This window comes from Lathyrus oleraceus, chromosome 2, assembly GCF_024323335.1.
Source record: "Lathyrus oleraceus cultivar Zhongwan6 chromosome 2, CAAS_Psat_ZW6_1.0, whole genome shotgun sequence".
Lineage (NCBI taxonomy): Eukaryota > Viridiplantae > Streptophyta > Magnoliopsida > Fabales > Fabaceae > Lathyrus > Lathyrus oleraceus.
The window spans coordinates 92,956,683-92,977,979 of NC_066580.1; the positions used below are offsets into that span (position 1 = coordinate 92,956,683).

General features: G+C 33.8%; 2 protein-coding genes across 2 annotated transcripts; both read right to left on the reverse strand.

The window, feature by feature from the left end:
* Positions 1-3,882: 3,882 nt before the first annotated feature.
* Positions 3,883-5,198, reverse strand: LOC127121160 (aspartic proteinase PCS1). Its single transcript, XM_051051747.1, has one exon. It carries the CDS (start codon positions 5,187-5,189, stop codon positions 3,891-3,893), a length of 1,299 nt encoding a protein of 432 aa, XP_050907704.1. The 5' UTR covers positions 5,190-5,198; the 3' UTR covers positions 3,883-3,890.
* A 6,733-nt stretch (positions 5,199-11,931) lies between these two features.
* LOC127122065 (uncharacterized) lies at positions 11,932-12,327 on the reverse strand. The gene has a single exon (XM_051052471.1). It carries the CDS (start codon positions 12,325-12,327, stop codon positions 11,932-11,934), a length of 396 nt encoding a protein of 131 aa, XP_050908428.1.
* Positions 12,328-21,297: the final 8,970 nt, after the last annotated feature.

Consider the following 21,297-nt stretch of genomic DNA (forward strand, 5'->3'; position numbering starts at 1 on the left):
CCCTGAGTTTAATATCCCTGAATTTTTTTCATCTAAAGGAATCATCCATCAAACCAGCTGTGTTGAATCTCCACAACAAAATGGTCGTGTGGAGAGGAAACACCAACATTTACTAAATGTTGTGAGAGCCCTCTTTTTCAATCCAAACTTCCAAAAGAATTCTGGTCATATGCTATCCTACATGCCACATTCATTATAAACAAACTTCCTACACAAGTCTTAAACAATATGTCTCCTCACTTCATACTGCACAATACTCATCCTGATATGCACATCTTTAAAGTTTTTGGATCTCTTGCTTTTGCATCCACACTGCATATGCACAGAACCAAATTAGAGCCAAGAGGTCAAAAATGTGTTTTCTTAGGATACAAAAATGGTATGAAGGGTGTGATCCTCTATGACATTAACAGTCATACAGTTTTGGTCTCTAGAAATGTTATACATCATGAACATATTTTCCCTTACTCAAATGTGAATTCCACTAACTGGACTTATCACCCATACAAAGATCTTAATGACTCATCACACAATGAACCTGCTACACATGTTCCAACACAAAACATTAAACTCACAACTGAAGAACATGAGCCTTATTCTAACACAACCATTGACACACTGCACCCTGAACCTCTGGATAATACTGATGAAAACCATGACACTCAACCTGTTACTGATGCACCAGTTATTGACAACATCCAATCCAGGCCTGTTAGAGCTAAACATACACCCCGTTATCTCTCAGATTATGTGTGCAATACATCTGATGTATCAGCAGTCAAGTCATCATCAGGTACAACTAAAACTAACTATCCTATTTCAAATTATGATTCCCTGCATTTTCTATTTGCATCTCATCGTGTCTTTGCATCCAATATCACTTCTACACATGAACCAAAGAACTACAAAGAAGCATATTTGTCTGAACATCGGGTCAAGGCTATGAAGTCTGAATTACATGCACTAGACAAGAATAGGACTTGGAATATAGTTGATCTGCCACTACATGTCAAACCTATTGGTAACATATGGGTTTTCAAAGTGAAACATAAAGCATATGGCACAATAGAAAGGTATAAAGCCAGATTGATTGCAAAGGGATACAATCAAATTGAAGGGCTTGATTTTTTTGACACATTTTCACCTGTAGCAAAGCTTACCACTGTCAGAACTCTTCTTGCAACTGCTGCCATCAGCAACTAGTTTTTACATCAATTGGATGTTAACAATGCTTTTCTACATGGAGAATTGCAGGAAGATGTGTACATGACCATACCTGAAGGTGTTACATGTCACAGACCTAACCAAGTGTACAAACTCCAAAAGAGTGTATATGGTCTGAAACAAGCCAGTCGAAAATGGTATGAAAAATTGATAGCTTTACTCCTACAGCAAGGTTACACTCAATTTGCTTCTGATTACTCTCTCTTCACTTTGAAAACTAATGATCACTTTACAGCCATTCTAGTATATGTTGATGACATAATCCTAGCTGGAACATTCATGCCTGAGTTTGATCGCATTAAGCTTATCCTGGATGAAAATTTCAGCATCAAAAACCCGGGCATACTCAAGTATTTCCTTGGCCTTGAAGTTGCTCATTCACAGGCAGGAATTTCATTGTCCCAAAGAAAATACTGTCTTGATCTTCTGCAGGAATCAGGCATGCTTGGATCCAAACCAGCTCCCACACCTACAGATTCATCTGTCAAGTTACATGCTGACAATGGCAAGGCCTTTGAAGATATTGGAGCATACAGACGACTGATAGGACGACTGTTGTATCTTAACACCACACGCCCAGATATTACTTATGCCACACAACAACTTAGCCAATTTCTGCACAATCCAACAATGGCTCACTATCATGCTGCCTGCAAAGTCATTTGATACTTGAAAAACAGTCCTGGCAGAGGAATAATATTTCGAAGAAATGCTGAGCTGCAATTACTTGGTTTCTCAGATTCTGACTGGACAGGCTGCATTGATTCAAGGAGATCCATTTCAGGATACTGTTTCTTCCTTGGAACCTCTCTTATATCGTGGCGTACAAAGAAACATGACACCATTTCCAGATCATCATCAGAGGCAGAGTACAGAACATTGTCATTCGCCACATGTGAACTGCTTTGGTTGATTGTTCTCATGAAGGAACTGCACATCAAGTGTACCAAACTTCCTGTTCTTTATTGTGACAGTCAAAGCGCAATGCATATTGCGTCCAATCCGGTATTCCATGAACGAACTAAGCATCTAGAAATTGATTGTCATTTGGTTTGTGAGAAACTTCAACAAGGATTACTTCGACTTCTACCTATCTCTACTCATGAGCAGCTGGCTGACTTTTTAACCAAGGCATTACCAACTTCAACCTTCAACAAATTTATTTCCAAGCTTGGCATGATCAATATTCACCATGCTTAGCTTGAGAGGGACTGTTGAGATTAATCATGCTAATCATTATGGTTTAGGCTAATGCAGTTTGTTTAGTTTACTCCATTATGATTGGTAGTTATGAGATAAGGTTGTTGTATATAAAGGATATATTGCCACATGTAATACATCCAATTGAATATAACAGTATTTCATCTCATCTTCTTCCTTCTTCTTTATTCTTCTTTCTTCTCCTTCTGGTTCTGTTTCTGTTATCATTCCATAACAGTCTTGACAATGGCATGGTTATACTCCACCATTGATGAATCTTGATCGATTACAATAATAATATTTTCATCACAAATTCAATCATAAACGCAATAGATGATATCAGTGACGAATCATGTGAGATGATTGTTTCATCTTTAAAATATTTTTTATATAAAAAAATGAAACTTAATATTTTTTGATAAAATTGTAGCTTTAACTTTTATTAAAAACTATGATAAACTACTTTTATAAAATAAGTAAATATATTATTATATAAATGGTCACTTTTTTATTAACAATAAATTTTGTATTTATGTTCAAAATTTTAAAAATTAATCAATAAAAAAATATTGTTATAAATATTAATTTATTAGTATTTATATTTATAAATATCTAATTTTAAATGCATGAACATTACAATTTTGGAATTAATTTTTATAAAAATATTTTTAGATTTTTACTATGCGAGGGAATTGTTCCATCTCTCTAAAATATTTTTTTTAAATGGAAAATTAATTTTTTTTTATTACATTGTATCTTTAATTGTTATTTTAAAAAGTAAGAAAATATATTATTATAAAAATAGTGTTTTTATTCAAATTAATTCTGTGTTTTTCTTGAAAATATTAATATTAATTAATAAAAAACTATAAGTATAAATATTAATATACTAATATTTATATTACATCTTTAGTTACTATTTTTTTATCAAAAATATATATTTTATTTTATTTGCAATATATAACTAGAAGAATTTTGATATTTTAACTTCAAGACATTATAAAAATATTCGGGACGAATGAAGTACAACATTTGATAATTTGTTATTGGAGTTATATTTGTGTAAATTAGTGAATCAAAATTCAATTTCTCATAATAACATTTGAAAATAGTGATTGATACTTACACATCAATTATTTTTAAAAAAATATATTAAAATAAAATTGTAAAGATATAAAAGAGGTAAGATCTTTGAAAAAAGTTAGAAAATATTAGTAATATGGAGAAAAACATTTGTTAAATAATTTTATAAAGAACAAATCTAATGAATATAAATTATTAAAGGAACTGTACATTAAAGAAAAACCTACCTATTTAAGCCGTGATTAAAGGAATCTAATTTACACATTCATAATTTTAAATGAATGTATATTACAATTTTTTAATATACTTTAATAATTTTTATTATGCATACTTTTCAAATTAACTTTATTCATAAGAATTAAAAAAAATAAAAAACAAAAAAACTAAGACACCAATCCTAGTCTTTGACGAACAAGGTTACAGTTTGTGTCCGCAAATCCAATCCTAGAATTAACCAAATCATACTCCATCCACAAATTCTGTTGATGATGATGACCAATCAAAAAAGCTTGAATCCCCAATAAATCAGAGTTCCCAAAAGTGAAACAATACACCCAATCATTACCCTTTGCCACGTCACTTACCTTATATAACAACTTCTCTCCTGCCACCTTCATCTCCGCCCCATTAAACACCAGTGTCACAGCCGGTAACACCGGAAGACCCGACCCGACTGGAATCCGGAAGCACAAATCCATTGTGCCTTGGAAAACAAACTTCGGGTCACCTAAAGGTTTTAACATGTTTTTGGTTTGTAGTGCAAATTCATTCTTTAAAGCAGTGTAAACTGACCCGAGGAGGAAGGTGAACTGGGTACCCGAATCTATCATGGTTTGACCCGCTCCTGAGTGATCCGGTAAGAACACTGATTTTGAAAGTGGAAGCAATTTCTCACCAACTTTAATTCCCTCGAGCTGAACAGTGTAAGCGACTCGGTTAAAATAAGGTAACGGCGTTGTCTTTTTAATAAGAGGAGTGTAATGAAGAGAAGAACCTAACCCTGGGTCATCCCCGAGGACTAAAACGCCGGTAGAGTCTTGACCAGATATGCAATAAGAGAATTTTGGGAGTTTTAATTGGTTGGCAAACGAGAGTGTTCCAAGATCCATACCCATCAATCCGGTTGTTTTGGAGTCTTCGTCGCCCAAGCTGGTTTCTGTGTCCATACACCCGAATACCAGTTTGGACTGCACGGAGGCTCCAATAGAGAAGGTCTCCGTCGCAAGATTTCCTTCCATAGTGGAGGAATCGGCGTAGGAGACAATAACATGACAAAGTTTGTTTGCGTCGCATGAAGCCGGATTGATAAAGTCTCGAGTTTGAGTCGTGCAGATTGGGGATGTGCATGGGGTGGGGGTGTATGAAGAAGAGAGGTGTGGATTGAAAATAAAGTTTAGGTTAGGGAGTTTTTTGCAGTGAAGCCATGAGAGTTCACTCCCTGTGTCAAGGACCATGGTAACTTTCTGTGGGGGTGTGCCAACTGTTAATGAAACAGTTAATGTTACATTGTGTTGGAAAATGAGCTTGTTTGGTGAAAGTGAATTTTGAGAGAATGTTTGTACTTTAAGAGGCAAAGCGATGAAATTCGAAGCAGCACTTGTTTGAATTTGAAGGGAAATTATGAAGACGGAAAATTTAAGTGAAAGGAGAAGGAGAGGAACGGTGATAGATGAATAAACCATGGTTGAGAAATTGAGAAAAAAAACATGGGGTTTATTCCTTGAGAAACTATTCCTATATATACTTATATGAAAAAATAGAAAAATAATATAATCATATCGAAACTATTAATTATTTCCCATAAAAAAATAAATTATTAATTACATTTAATGACTAAAAATAAAACATTTTTAATATATATATATATATATATATATATATATATATATATATATATATATATATATAATTGATTATGTTATGGTATTGATTGATTGCAATTGCAAGTGTGAGAGTGATTGTTCGGATGCATACATAGAATTAATCGTGAATCTACTAGTCAATCGGTGTGTGATTATAATTAGATTAGGATTTGGATTATTTGCTCTATAAAAGATTATTAGAATCATGATATTATTAGAGTATTCAACATGTCATTAATACAATATTGACACAAATATAGACATTTTTATTTGAGAAAATGAGTGAGGTATTTTTTACACTGTCAATTTATGATGATCATGAATTCTGTCAAATCAGATTGAAAATTTTAAATTACTTTAAAAACATGACAAAATGATATATTTTTATTGGATGACAGTGTAAAAGTTTTTTACACTCTAAGAGCATCACCATTAAATCCTTCTCACAGAGGAACTTTACTTTAGGCATTCAAAATTTACACATGCTAAACTTCATAAATAACTTCTTCTCACGGAGCACAGAATACAGTCCTAAGGTGCTCCTTGTGCTCATGTGAACTTTGTGAATAAATTAGAATGTAATCAATGAACATTATCCCAAATTTGTCGATATAAAGTTGGAACACATGATTCACGTAGTCCACGAAAATAGTTAGGGCGTTTGTCACACCAAAAGGCATTACCAAAAACTTATAGTGCTTGTCCTGAGTTTTAAAGGACGTATTGGTGAATCTAAATTCTTCACATATATATAGTGGTATCCTAAGTGTAGGTTAGTTTCGAAAAGACAGTAACTCCTTGAAGTTGATCGAGCAAGTCATCAATTTGAGGAAGTGAATACTTGTTTTTGGTGGTAACCTTCTTGAATTAACGGCAGTGTATGCACAATCTTATTCCACCATCTTTATTGTTCATTAGTAATAATGGGGCTCCTCAAGGAAATACACTTGATCAGATGAAATATTTTTCTAACAACTCTTCTAATTGGCCTTTGAGTTCCTTTAATTCTAATGTAAACATTTTATATAGTGCAATAGATATTAGTTCTTCCCCTAGGGCTAGGTCTATGGTGAATTATGTTTCTCTTTTTATAGATTAGGGATATAACATCTTTGGGGAAAACGTCTTGAAATTCTCTAACTATTGGGATACGACTAATTCTTATCCGAGAGTCAATGTCTGCAATGAGCATGAGACTAAAGAGCTTTTTCTTGTAAGAAGAAGGCAATGAATCATTTGAATCGTATTCTTTAAGAATGCAGAGATGACTTCACATTGTGTCATGGTGATTGGTGGTAAGAATATAGTATTTTCCTTACAACTGATGTACATCGAATTGGTGGAGAGTCAATCCATTCCTAATGCCATGTTTGTTTTCTTGAGAGACATACATTCAAGTCTATTAAGAACGTTTGGTCCTTGACAGTAATGGAACAATTCTCACACATCCAAATGGTCTTTACACGACTATCTATTTCCATAGTGACTATCAATTAGGAAGGTAACATTATTGGTTCCAAATTTAGTTTTTCCACACATTTTGTGAAAATAAAGGAGTTTGATGTTCCATAGTCAAAAAATACAGAAAATAGCTCTTTGTGTAGACAAGGACTCTACCTCCATTTTACTTCTTGGCATTCGAGGTGTACACCCTTCTTGTTGTGGCAGGATCTAATTCAAGGGCGTCTTTAGACATTAACTTTGGGCAATGTTTCCTTACATGGCCTTGTTGTCTACAATAGTAACTCATATGTGGTCCCACCAAGAAATCTCCACGGTATACTGGGCAAGTCATGGGTCATAAGCTTGTTTCCTTTTAGTTAGGGTGTTCTCAGCCTTTAATTGTTAATTGTACTTCCCAGGCTCTCTCATGTGCTGCCATATTTGCTTTATCTCCATCTAGATCGTATTCGAACTATTCTCTGCAATATAGAATTACTATAAAAATAGAGCATAGCTTATAAATCCTTTTTGTGACACACTATGCTCGAATTCTTCCATTTAGATCGAGCTTGAATTGATCGATTTTCTATTTCTCATCAGGTGCGTACAAAACATGGTTCAAGAAATAGGCCACCTCTTCACATTTCGCAGCAAAGTGGGCCCTGGCATAAGCTATTGAAACTCAAGTTCCTTTTGGGCCCTTATGGTGTTAGGAAAACATGTATCCAAGAACACAACCTAAAAATGTTCCTATTCCATTAGGATATGAGTCTGTAGCATGAAGGTCGATGCATCTTCTCACAAGACATTAACATCCCATCTTAGAAAGCAAGTAGACAACACAACATTTTTTATTAATGTTAGTGTCAATGCACTTGGGTGAGGGAGGAATGAGAGAGAAGAGAGAGAAGGAATGAAAGGTAATTATATTGAATTGTTAAAACTGAATTAGACTATACATGTATATATGCAAGTAGGTTACTTGTAACTCAAGTAACTAATCATAACAAACTAACTAACTTGTTAACCAAGTAACTAATTAACTTGGATTATATCACAACATATGCCCTTATAATCCAAGTTGCTAAACACAAACTAATCGATCTGAACTATTCCTAATTTCTTTCTCAAAGTTAGGAATTTGTCGATCTCCAATCTTTTGGTGAAAATGTCGGTCATCTGTGCTCCACTTGAGCAATGCCTCATGATCGTAAAATTAACAAGTGTACTAATATGCCAATATAATAATAATGGGAAATCCCAAGTATCGATCTCATGGACTTCTTGACAATATAAAGTGTGTGTTTTAATTTAGTTAAACAAAAGACATGGTGGTTTTGAAATGATGTTTTTGGTAAAGAAAAATAAACTGACAAATAAAAGTAAATAGAGCTGTTGAATGAGTGAAAGTAATAAGAGTAGACATGCTACGGAAGGTGTATGATAGTTTCACTAACAATTTGAACCTGAACTTGCAACTATTTATTTCAAAATATTGATTACCGGTTCTTAAGGGTGTTTGTTCCTAAGTTCTTAGTGAGCAAATCTCTAAATATTCAAATTAACTCATATTTCCATAGTGAATTAAAGATGAATTTACCTTCTAAGTCCTTAGTGATCAAACCTTTAAACATTCAAATTAAATCATATGTCCTTATGCGTATGAGAAGAGGCCTTGCATTTTTGGGAATTTAGCATTCCCGTACGTGTATGAGATGGTTCATACACGTATGGGCAGAAAGGCAACTTTTTCCAAAAAAAATATTTTCTTTTTGTTTTGCCCTGCCTTTGACATTTTCCCCACCTTTGCTCGGCTTATTGGCAGACGTCTCATGAAAAATTAAAGTCAAGAAATTAAATCACACAACTTTAAAATAAAAACCATTATTATCTCCCTTGGGTTGCCTCCCAAGAAGCGCTTTTTAACATCCATAGCTCGACGTATGATCATTATAGGGTGTTATTAGTTGTGTCTCTTCCACCAGGCCACTGTCTTGTCCTTGGTGGTAGGGTTCCAATCTCTTCCATTAACTTTGAAGGTGTCCTCATTGTTTTGATTCTTCAACTCTATTATTCCATGTGGGAACACTTTGTTGACAGTGAATGGGCCATACCATCTAGACTTCAGTTTTCCAGGGAACAACTTCATCCTGGAATTTAAACAAAGAACCAATTGTCCTTCCCAAAATTCATTTTTCCAAATCTTTCGATCATTCCATTTTTTTCCTTATAAATTTTGGCATTCTCGTAAGCTTGGTTCCTAAATTCATCTAACTCATGGAGCTGAAGAATTTTGGATTCACCGACTTTTGAAAGATCATAGTTCAGGAATTTTGAGGCCCACAATGCTTTGTGTTCTAGTTTAAAGGTAAATGACATGTTTTTCCATAAACTAACTAATAAGGAGACATACCTCAGGGTGTTTTGAACACAGTTTTGTATGCCCACAATGCATAATCCATCTTTGTTGCCCAATCTTTTCTGGAGGCACTCACAATCTTTTCTAGAATTTGTTTGATTTACATGTTAGATACTTCCACTTTCCCATTTTTCTGAGGGTGGTATGTGGTGGATATCTTGTATTTCACATTGTATTTCCTAAGCAACTTTGACATAAAGTGATTCAGGAAATGTATACTTTCATCACTTATAAGTGCTCTTGGAACTCCAAACCTTTGTGAAAATATTAGTCTTAAGAAATTTCACTACCACCTTAGCATCATTTGTGGGTAGTGCTACAAATTCTACCCACTTAGAAACATAGTCCTCTGCCACCAAAATGTAGTTTTTACCAAACGACGGTGGAAATGGTCCCATGAAATCTATACCCCAAACATCAAACAGTTCCACCTCCAACATGGAATTTTGGGGCATCTGGTTTCTCTTTGAAATATTACATGTCCTCTAGCATCTATCACATTTTTGCACTATCAAGTGGCCATCTTTGAACAAGGTGGGCCAATATAATTCTGAATGTAGAACTTTAGCTCTTGTTCTATCTCCACTAAAATTCTCTCCATATTCTAAGTTATAACATGCCTTAAGAATGCCCATTTTCTCTTCCTCTAGGACACACCTTCGAATTAATTCATCTACCCTTTTTTTGTAAAGGAATATATCATCCCACGGATATAACCTACAATCATGCAAAATAAATTTCTTTCTGTTATAATCAAAATCATCAGGGATTACTCCATATACCAAATAGTTCGCATAGTCTGCAAACCAGGGAGCTCTAGTAATTGCTAAGATGCGTTCATCAGGAAACTCATCCTTGATGGGATGTTTGTATTCTATTTCTTTAATTGGGTACAATCGGGATAAGTGGCCAACAACAATGTTCTCACATCCTTTTTATACCGGATCACAAGATCAAACTCTTGAAGCAACAATATCCATCTCAAGAGCCTTGCCTTTGATTCCTGTTTAGCAAACAAATACTTGAAAGAAATATGGTCAATGTACACAATTATTTTGGAGCCTAGAAGGTAAGATCTAAACTTGTCAAAAGCATACACGACCACTAACAACTCTTTTTCAGCAGTTGCATAATTCAACTAAGTAGGATTCAAAACATTACTAGCATAACATATGACATGCAAAAGCTTTTCTCTTCTTTGTCCTAACACATCCCCTACTGCATTATCACTTACATCAAACATGATCTCAAAAGGGAGAGGCCAATCTGGGGTAATCACCATAGGTGCAAATACCAACATACTCTTTAATGTCTCAAATGCAACCATGCACTCTTTGTCAAAAGTGAACGACTTGTCTTTCACGAGAAAATTAGTCAAATATTTAGCTATTTTTGAAAAATCTCTTATGAACCTATGATAAAAACCTGTATGTCCTTAGAAAAACCTATTATTCCTTTCTCATTCACAGGGGGTGGGAGATTAGCAATCACTTCCACTTTTTCTTTGTCCACTTCAATTCCCTTATGGGAAATTTTATGGCCCAACACTAAACCTTCATGTACCATAAAATGACACTTCTCCCAATTCGAATCAAGTTTGTTTGCTGGAACCTTTCAAAGACAAGAGACAAGTTAGTTAAACAGTTATCAAAAGAAGAACCAAAAATAGAAAAATCATCCATAAACACTTCCATATACTTTTCAAGCATGTCGGAGAAAATGGAAGTCATGCATATTTTAAATGTAGCAAGGGGGTTGCATAACCCAAATAACACCATTCTATAGGCAAAGATACCATATGGGCATGTGAATGTTGTTTTCTCTTGATCCTCAAGGGCTACAACAATTTGGTTATACCCCAAGTATCCATCCAGAAAAAAAAATAGTACTCATGACAGGAAAGCCTCTCCAACATGTGATCAATGAAAGGGAGAGGAAAATGATATTTCCTTGTTACGGTGTTGAGCCTTCTATAATCAATACACATTATCCATCCAGTTACTGTTCGAGTGGGAACTAATTTATCTTTCTCATTCATTATCACCGTTGCTCCTCCCTTCTTTGCCACCACATGTATGAGACTTATCCATGAACTGTCAAATATAGGATAAATCATACTTGCATCCAGCAATTTTACCACTTCCTTTCTCACTACTTCTTTTATTGCTGGATCCAATCTTCTTTGGGGTTGAACCACTAGTTTGTGACCATCTTCCATCAGGATTTTGTTCATGCACATTGTTGGTTTGATCCCTTTTAAGTCCTGAATGTTCCATCCCATAACACTTTTTTAATTCTTGAGTACTTATACCAATTTCTCCTCTTCTTTTTCTTATAAACCTGAACTTATGATAGCTGGACAATTATTTTCATTGTCCAAGAAGACATATTTAAGATTCTCGAGCAACTGCTTCAACTCTGTTCCTTTTTTTACTCCTTTTGGCTTTCTACTTCTTATGGTGCTTTTAAATCCTCCCATATGTGTGGTTTGGATATTGGACACTAAGGTTGTGTTTCTATCATAGCTATCACTTCTTTTTATTTTTCATCCTTATTCTCTTCTATTTCCTGAGTGGATATGCTAAGGACTCTTTCCAAAGGTAACTTTGGTGTTTGCATCTGAATAGACTAAGAAAGCATCATGTCTAACACCTCAAATGTATTATTGGTCCATACATCATATTTGTACCTCATAGTGTTTCAGACATCAATCTTCAATTCTTCATCATAGACCTTTAGAGTCATGGTTCCTTCCTCTATGTCTATCATGCATCGTCCGATCTCTAGAAACAATATTCCCATGATAAGTGGAATCTCTTCATCCCCATGCATCTCTTGAATCACAAAATCAACAGGGAACACAAATTTATCTACTTTTATCATAATATCTTCTAATATCCCATAAGGTCTCTTCATTGAGTGGTCTATAAACTGAAGTGTCATTTTGGTATCTTGGACCATACCTATGCCTAGCTTCTTGTAGAGGAATAAATGCATAAGACTCACACTAGCTCCTAAATCAATAAGTGCCTTCTTGAATTTTCCATCTCCAAATGTGCATGGAATGGTGACAGATCCCATATCTTTCTTTTTCATTAGAATCTTCACACCCTGTCAAATAGCATTGCATGTTTCAGTCAAAAGTATAGGTTTAGTGTCAGTTATTCGTTTCTTGGAAATAATATCTTTCATGAACTTGGCATATATAGGCATTTTCTCCAGCGCCTCAGAAAAAGGTATAGTTATCTCAAGCTTTCTGAACATTTATAAGAACTTCTTAAAAGTATTTTCATGTTTATCCTTCTTCTTTGCTCTCTGGGGATAAAGGAGTCTGGTGACATGTTTTGCCTAAAATGGTATCCTTCTTCATTTCAAAGCACACTCAAAGATTAAGATAAGTAATGATCAAGATCAAACCCTAGTCATGCTCCTAAGGGTCAATTCACTTCAAGCAAGTGTAGATGTAGTAGAATTATGGCTAAAATGGTATAAAACGAAATAAGTCAGAAGTATATGACATATTACACTATACAAGTCACTCAAACACCATGAACGAGTTACACAAACTAAGCTCTAAGATAGGCCAAAAGATGGGCAAACAAATCACACAAGTTCAAAAAAGCTTAAGCAAGAAATAATCAAACAATGTAAGCATACACATGACATTAAGGGATGTGATACTTGTGTAATAAGTTAACTCAATATGGGGCTCAAGAGCAACAAGATAAGTCCTCCAAACTTCATACAAAAATCAAAGTTAAGTAATTTGGTAAACAAATAAAGATATCATCCTAACAAAGGAATCCTTTACCAAAATTCAACAAGATAAACAAAGATCAAAAGAGGTATGCTTACAGGTCATGTGACAATAACAAATTCCTCTTCAAAGCATAAAATACAATCACTAAACCTCAATAGGTATCAATAACAAACAAGCTTTAAAGTTCATGTACAACTAGCAAGTCAAAAGGTGGACATTATCCAAGTAAGGAATCCTTTGTCATATCAAAGTAAATGGGTAATGTAAGATGAAATTTGATACATAAAGAAAGGAAATGAGAACAACGTCATGCTACCACAAAGATGGATCCCAAGCTCCTAAGAGCTTCACCATCCACTAAACTCAAAACTATGTCAAGAAAAGAAGAATGTAGCTCCTAATGTGTCATCATGATGAAGTGGAAATGGAATACCATTCAAAGAATCATAAGAGAAAGGTATAAGGGTACCAATACCAAGGAAGTCATAAGCACAAACAAGAGGAATAAAATTCAATTGAACCCATATTACTTAAATTGGAATGCACAAGACACAATCCAAACTATGATCTCCAAAGCAAGCAAATAGAATTCAAGGCAGTCAAGAAAAGAAGCATCAATTGGAGATACCTAAAATGGTTCACATGAGTAAATTTAGGACTCCTAAATGATGATGAAGTAGTCAATAAAGACTGGGCAAGAGATCCTACATGGTTGCACAAGTGCATTCCAAAATAATCAACTAGATGCAAAATGTACCACAAAGAAACAAACATGTTTGGATAATTCCAGAAAAATGGTTAAGAGCATAGAAAAATTATGAAAATTTATGCATAGCAAGATGAAGTTAGAAGTACAAAATGGATTAAAGATGCACTCAAAGATATGTGCAAAAGATGTTCAAATAATTAAATCATTTAGGCTATTCACAAACAAGTAACCATACAAAGAAACCTTCTAAAATAGGTTCAAATATGACTCAAAATTAATAACCAAAGCAAAAAATGGAAGCACAAATGACCTATATACATGTGTCTACATGTGTACAAAATATTGGATCTAAACTCAAATGGGAAAATCAAAATCAAACCCTAACAAATAAAACTAGGTTAATTAAACATAATTGATTTCAAAAATCCAAAACAAATATTAAAATAAATCAAAAAAAAAATATGGGAAATTAAATAATAAACAAAATATGAATCATGAATTAATTGGTATTTTTTGGACCAAGGGAAGTAATTTAAATAAAATTAAAATAGACAATAAATTAAATAAGAGAAAATGGGTAGGGGCGTATAAGTAAAATGGAAAATGAACTAGAATTAGATGAAACACGCGCATGGCCCAAAGCAGGGGGTGGAGAAAGCGAAAATCCAAGGCTTATGGTCCAAACCAATATCAAAAAAACAAAAATGAAATAAAAATGGTATGTCACGCTGGTCATGTGGTACACTTGATGTCAATTGGTCACTCTCCTCTTTAAGTCACAAAAGAACAAAACCATGCCCAGCCAATCACACGCTGCCAATACTTCGTCTTCAACCTTAGCTCATGCATACTAGAACCCTAATCACGATTCCAATAGGCTTACTTCCACCTCAAATAACTTCCTCGATTCTCTTCCAAATTCAACAAAACTTGAACCAAAGTTGTAGTACACAAAGAGTAAAATAACATGGTAACTTTGGTTTCCAAAAATAAATGAAAGATCATGGAGAAAAATGAACAATAACATACGGGTCCAACATTTTTAAACATCAAATATTCAAAACAGTTAGCCAAGATTTGAGCCTAGCTCCAATGGTCTACTCAGTGGTAGACTCTATAGATGTGTATGCATGAACTTAGACATGTCCAATAACTAAGCATGAAGAAGAGTAGGGTGAAGAAACCTTACCTAGTGGAGAAGATCCACTGTTTCTTGAGCTTGCTGGAGCTTTAGAAAAAAATCCAATGGAGCTTGATGCTTTCTGGGAACCAAGATGAAGTCGAGTGAATGATGAAGATGAGCTCAAAAATGGAAAGGAATCCCCAAGCTTTAATGTTGCAGCCTCCAAGCTCTCTCTCTATCTCTTCAATGAACTCTCTCTTTGAAGTTAGGTTAATGCTAGCTTATATATCATGTTTGTGATGAGGTGATACGTTTTGTTTAGGGACATAACCGTTGGAGGGCAAGTTTGGCAGTTTGGTGTAAAGTTGAAGAGTGGCATGCAAGGCTGCATTTTGGATGCAATGAGTGCAGTCTTTGTGTCTTTTTTGGGAGCATGAAGTGGAGTGAGAGAGCTCAAGATTGTGTGACTCAGTGGAGAGAGAAAAAGAGACCAACACAAACATTCCCTCTTTTGGCCAAATATGAACATGATATTCATGCACATAATACGTGTGGTGTTGGTCTATACAAGGTAATGAAATGTGTGTTGGTCGTGTGAAACAAATCATACTGTAAGGAAAGGCAATCTCATGTATAATTCCAACAACAAGTATGGTAATAGGGATTGAACATTTTCATCTTTAAGCCAAAATAACTCCATGGCCTCTTGGCTAAATGGAGTGAGATAAGACATTTTGGAAATAAGGGAATGAGTGAAACATGCTTGGTGTTGGAGGAAATTTGAAACAAACCCTTGAGATCCTTCAAAAATGGGCACGAAGATGGCTGCTTGAAACTTCAAGTCAAAGTGCCGATTATAGGCCATACTGAGGACCTAACTTACTATGTCCATAACTTGTTCCCTAAGCTACCAAATACGAAACTTTTTGAAGCAAAAGTGGAGAGGAGATAATGTTCAACAACTCTTATGTTGAGGTCAAATCCAAATGAAACTTGTGACCTTGTGAAATTTGGACATAAAGTAGGTTGCTTGATATGACCAAGTACTTAGAAATTTTTCACTAAGTATAAAACTAAATCAGTCAATCCAAGGTCATGACTTTAGAGAGTGGTATCTTGAGTTGTGGCCAACCAAATGAGGTGTGCTTGAAATCAATAGAAAGAGGAGACTTGATACTATAATTTTCATGAAGGAATATCCTTGAGATGGAGCCCTTAACATCCTTTAAAACTGACATGAACATGCTTGGGAATCCTGACTTGGGATACTTAGAAATTTTATAAGTGTTGGGACAATTGAATGAATTTGAAATACCCAACTTTCAATGGCCATATCTTGAGCCATGATTATCGAAATGCTTCAATCTTGGCACCTACTTAAAGCTTGGAGAAAATAGAACAAATTTCATGTTAAGGTCAACTTGATTTGGAGTCTTGATCATAGAGAACATTGGCCGTGAAGGTTGTTGCTCACTAACACCAAACTTGCCAAAAATAGCAAGTTTCTAAAACCCTAATTTCCTATTTAGGTAACTTTCCATAATTCTTGATTTTTGATGAATCTCTTGATTTTTCTTGATCAAATATCAACCATAGACCATATTTGACTTGAGGAATACAATATTGACCCAAGGAATCAAAAGTTGACTTTTTGGTCTGCCCAGTTGACTTTTCCCCAATTAAATCAATACATTGGCCATCTGAGCAATTGAACCTCTTTTAATTAAAAATGATGGCCAATTTTCCAAATGTGAATACTTAGGGACACACAGAATACCATGGGATCAAGTCTTGCTCAAAAAATCAGAAATAAACTAATTTTATCACAAACCCTAATTTCAGTCCAAAAAGATAAGACATGAGTGCACATCTTCAAAACCTTGATTCCTCTAGGGAAAGTGGAAAAGCTCTTGAACAAAGGTATCTTGTATAATGATATGATGAGGATGATTCAAAATTAGTTCATGGGTATGCCAATCACTGAGATAATTAACACTCATAACTTAAAGGCCAAGAGATAAAAGAATGTGATCGACTCTTAATATCATGTAATTCCCAGTCAACTGATGAGATGGTGGACCAATTAAGATGTCTTAGGGCATAAGAAACCCCTTGTAGCTTGGATGATTATGAAGTTGAGGATATACCACACTCCTTTCACTGATTGTCACTTTTCTTCCTTCTAGAGCTTGAAGAAGGTCACAAGAGGGATGCCTTGACCCCAAAACCATAGAAACCAATGATATGCATGTATGTATATGATGATAAAACATAAGCCAATAAGGTCACAAAGAAGAGGGTAAATTTTGGGGTACAACACTCACTACTTTCTTCATCAAAGACATAACTCATCAATGGCTTGTTAGTTACATCACCTAGATTTCAATCCCAAACAGAATTCTCATCAATCACAATGTCTCGACATTCAGCTCTTCGTATTCATTTATATCCTCATCTCGGCCCTCTTCCACATTCAACTCTTGGTTCACCCCATGCATTCCTCTCTTCATGGTTTCACCGTCATATGATCATAAATACCACACATAAATATCAAATTGATCAGACTCAATACATAATGATATGATAATAAAAATTACATATGTAGTATGCACATGGATTCACAATTGTTATTGATAATCTAAGGTTAAGTCTGAGATTGACCTACTTTGATACCAAATATCATACCTCAAAATTATATATATATATATATATATATATATATATATATATATATATATATATATATATATATATATATATATATATTGTCGGCTTGAAGTAGTTTGAATTTATTATTTTGAAAGAGAGGAAAGAAACACTCATATTCCTTTTCTTATATTGTAAAAAAAAATGGACATCATCAACTACTAAATGCAACGTAGACACTAGACATGTTTCCTTTGTCAATCAAATGCAGAGTCGAAATCAAGTTGGAAGTTTTGTATTCTATTGAGCTGATTGATGGATCTGTATAGCATTCATTCAACTTGGATGCTCTAAGTCTAACGGAATTGTGGCATAAGATTAGCATGTAGCTAAAATTTCAAACCATTATTTAATGAGATTAACTAATCGACAATAGCTAATTAATAATTAAATAGACTACTGTTGTTTATTGTTTCTCATATTAAAAGAGTTATTATTGGTGTTTATGAACAACCTAGTTCTTTATAGTGCAATATATATATATATATATATATATATATATATATATATATATGATTTAATTGAAATACACTGATAGTGTAAAATGATTTTACACCGTCAGTTAATCCTAAACGTTGGATATTAAATAAGTTTGACTTTTATTTTAAAAATCTATAAAATAATGCAAACGGGTGATGGTGATGAATCGACAGTGTAAATCTTTTTACACTGACAGTGTATAGTAATTAATCTTTTATATATATATATATATATATATATATATATATACTAAAACATTGTCTTTTACAATATCTCACATTCGTTTTAAGTTAAAGTTACATGTATCTACTAAGTCAGACAACTTCATTTCAAAAGTAAGAGAATTCAAATAAAATTCACTCTACAATAAAGTAACGATTGATGGAAGTGTATCAAAAATTATATATATATTTTTTCTTGAAAACGAGGTCTCAAAATCTAAAGTGATATAAAGCAAACATGTAAGAAATTAGAACAATAAAAGTAGCAGTAAGGTCGACAGAGGTGCCAGAGCTACGGAGCGGTGATGTGGCCGAGTGACAGCCGACGAAAGCTCGACAACAAATATTTGGTGGTGGTCAGTGGTTCAGAAGCGGAGACTATCGACTGACATGCACTACTATAAAATATACATTTGGTAACAACATATTATTACGACTATTTTATCAATTATAGTAAAATCTCATTTTTACGCGCTTGGGTTTTATTTATTTTTTGGTTTTCACCACCAATATTCAGCTCACTGGACCGACTAATTCGGTTCGGAGGTCAGTTCTGACATCAAGTGGTTTCAACCCCCTCCCGATCGCAGTTGCAGGGGATAGAATCATACTCCTCTCTACCAAGTCTAACGTCAATCACCACTGGGCCAACTAACAATTCATGATTTTTTTATTTATTTTAAAAGACTTTTCATCACGGTTCATAATAACAATTGTGGTGATAAATTAAGGGTTACAAATTTCAAATCCCAACATCAATATTTTCCCATTTTTTCTATAAAAAAACGCGTGTCCCTTAACTTATATTGTTAAATAAAAATTGAAAAACAATTAACTATTGTTGTTTTTATCAACCGTGGTTATATGTTTCATATTTCACTACAGTTGGTATTTGCAACAATGGTGAATTTTTTTCTGCATAATTAAAACATAACAGGTTCTTTATTTCCTTCATAACACATGCCCTAGCGAACCAGACGATAGTGATAGCAAAATTTATATCTTCACCATCTACATTAATTTATTGGAACGTCCAATCTTCAACAACTTCATTCATTTCTTGGAACGAAAATCATTTATTGGTCTCTTCCTCCTATTCGAAGTACAATATGGTTTTCCTTTCTGTGTTCATTATTCTCTCTCTCTCTCTCTCTCTCTCTCTCTCTCTCTCTCTCACGCACACACACACACATGCGTTATGTTGAGGTTTTCTTTTATGCGGTGTGGAGTTTTATTTTATTGCAATTGGATTTAAATACAAGAGCTGAAAGTTTTTGTTTCGTTTCATGTTTACTTTGTCTTTTGGTTTGATTCATATTTTGTGATGTTTTTGTTGTTATAAAACTATGTGATATGTTATGTTCATGTTGCTCACTCTGTGAGTAATGTAAGTTAGATGCTCATATTGTATAAAAATAAACGCTATTACAAATGAAGAAAGAAATGTGTAGATGCAAATGAAATTGTTGGGTTGTTGATTGACGTCATAAATTATATTTGTGGTTACGAATATGCTTTAGATTTTGATGTTGTTAAATGTTATATTATTGTGATGGATATGCATATACATATAAACATATTAATATATTGTGTGTGTAGCATTAGTGTTTCATTAACATTAGTCTTTTGATATAAATTTCAAAATTTATTATGGATCGTAGTTGGATAAAAACTGATAGACTAGGTCCGATGTATGATAAATGAGTTCTTGAATTTGCAAAACAAAATCTTTCAGGCAATAATGATGTACTTTATTATCCTTGTGTTAATTGCGGAAATATCAAAAAAGGTTCAAAGGAAGAAATATTACATCACCTGTGTTGTGATGGAATATGTCAAAATTATACAATATGGACGTCGATAAAAATCGAAATGTAGCGTCACAAATGCATGAAGTTGATGAATATATGGATGATCGACTAGAAGATATGATCTGTGATATTGGAGAATCGTCTTTTATGAAAGCCCATATTTATGATACTTTATGTAGTGATAGGGATGTGCCTTTATATATGAGGTGCACAAGTTTTACACGATTGTCTGTGTTGTTAAAATTGTTTAATTTGAAGGCAAAAAGTGGGTGGTTGGATAAAACTTTCACGGAATTGCTTAATTTGTTGAAACAAATGCTACTAGAAGATAACAATTTTCCGGATCGTTGTTATGAGGCCAAGAAGATATTGTGTTCAATTGGTTTTGAGTATATCAAAATACACGCATGCCCTAATAATTACATATTATATAGGTAAGAGTATGAAAATTTGAATCAATATCTGGAATATGGTGAGTCACGCTACAAGGTGAAGGGAAACAATGGTGATGACAATGAAAATGTTAGCAAAAAGCATCCTCTTGCTAAAGTGTTATGGTGTTTGCCAATAATTTCAAGCTTCAAGAGACTTTTTCCTATTGCGAGTGACGCAAAGAATATTAGATGGTAGATGAAATAAAATATGATGGAAACATTCGTCATGTAGCTGATTCTTTACAATGGAAGGAAATTGATTTGTTGTTTCTGGTATTAGACATAGGCTTAGATCTAGAGGGGGTGAATAGAGCCCGAGTTAAAAACTTTGACAAAACTTAGTTTAAAAAATTTATGGCACGAAAGCAAGTTAAAATATCCCGGATCAAAATTTTCTAGCCGAAACCGCTATTAAAAAGCTCGGATATGCGTAGGAGTGAAAATGATATGATAATGAATAGCCAATTGATCGAACACAATTAAACACAACCAATTGAATGCAAAATAAAAGGGAAAGTTTACTTCCAATGATAATTCACACAAAAAATCAATTGAAGCAATTTGTCGAACACCTAGTGTGCAATCAATATTGTTTGGAATTTTATGTGGTATTGTTGATATTAAAACCCAATCATGACCTAAGTAATTGTGATCAACTCAACAACACCAATTTCAAAATTTAATAAAAAATTATTATCCAAACAATTTGGTCACATGATCAATGAAATCGACAATTTGCAAATCAAAATAATATATATATATATATATATATATATATATATATATATATATATATATATATATATATATATATATATATAT

What these genes read in the sequence shown, in the direction of transcription:
- LOC127121160 (XM_051051747.1), bottom strand. Translation starts at nt 5,189, where the DNA reads ATGGTTTATTCATCTATCACCGTTCCTCTCCTTCTCCTTTCACTTAAA.
- LOC127122065 (XM_051052471.1), bottom strand. Translation starts at nt 12,327, where the DNA reads ATGAAAAAGAAAGATATGGGATCTGTCACCATTCCATGCACATTTGGA.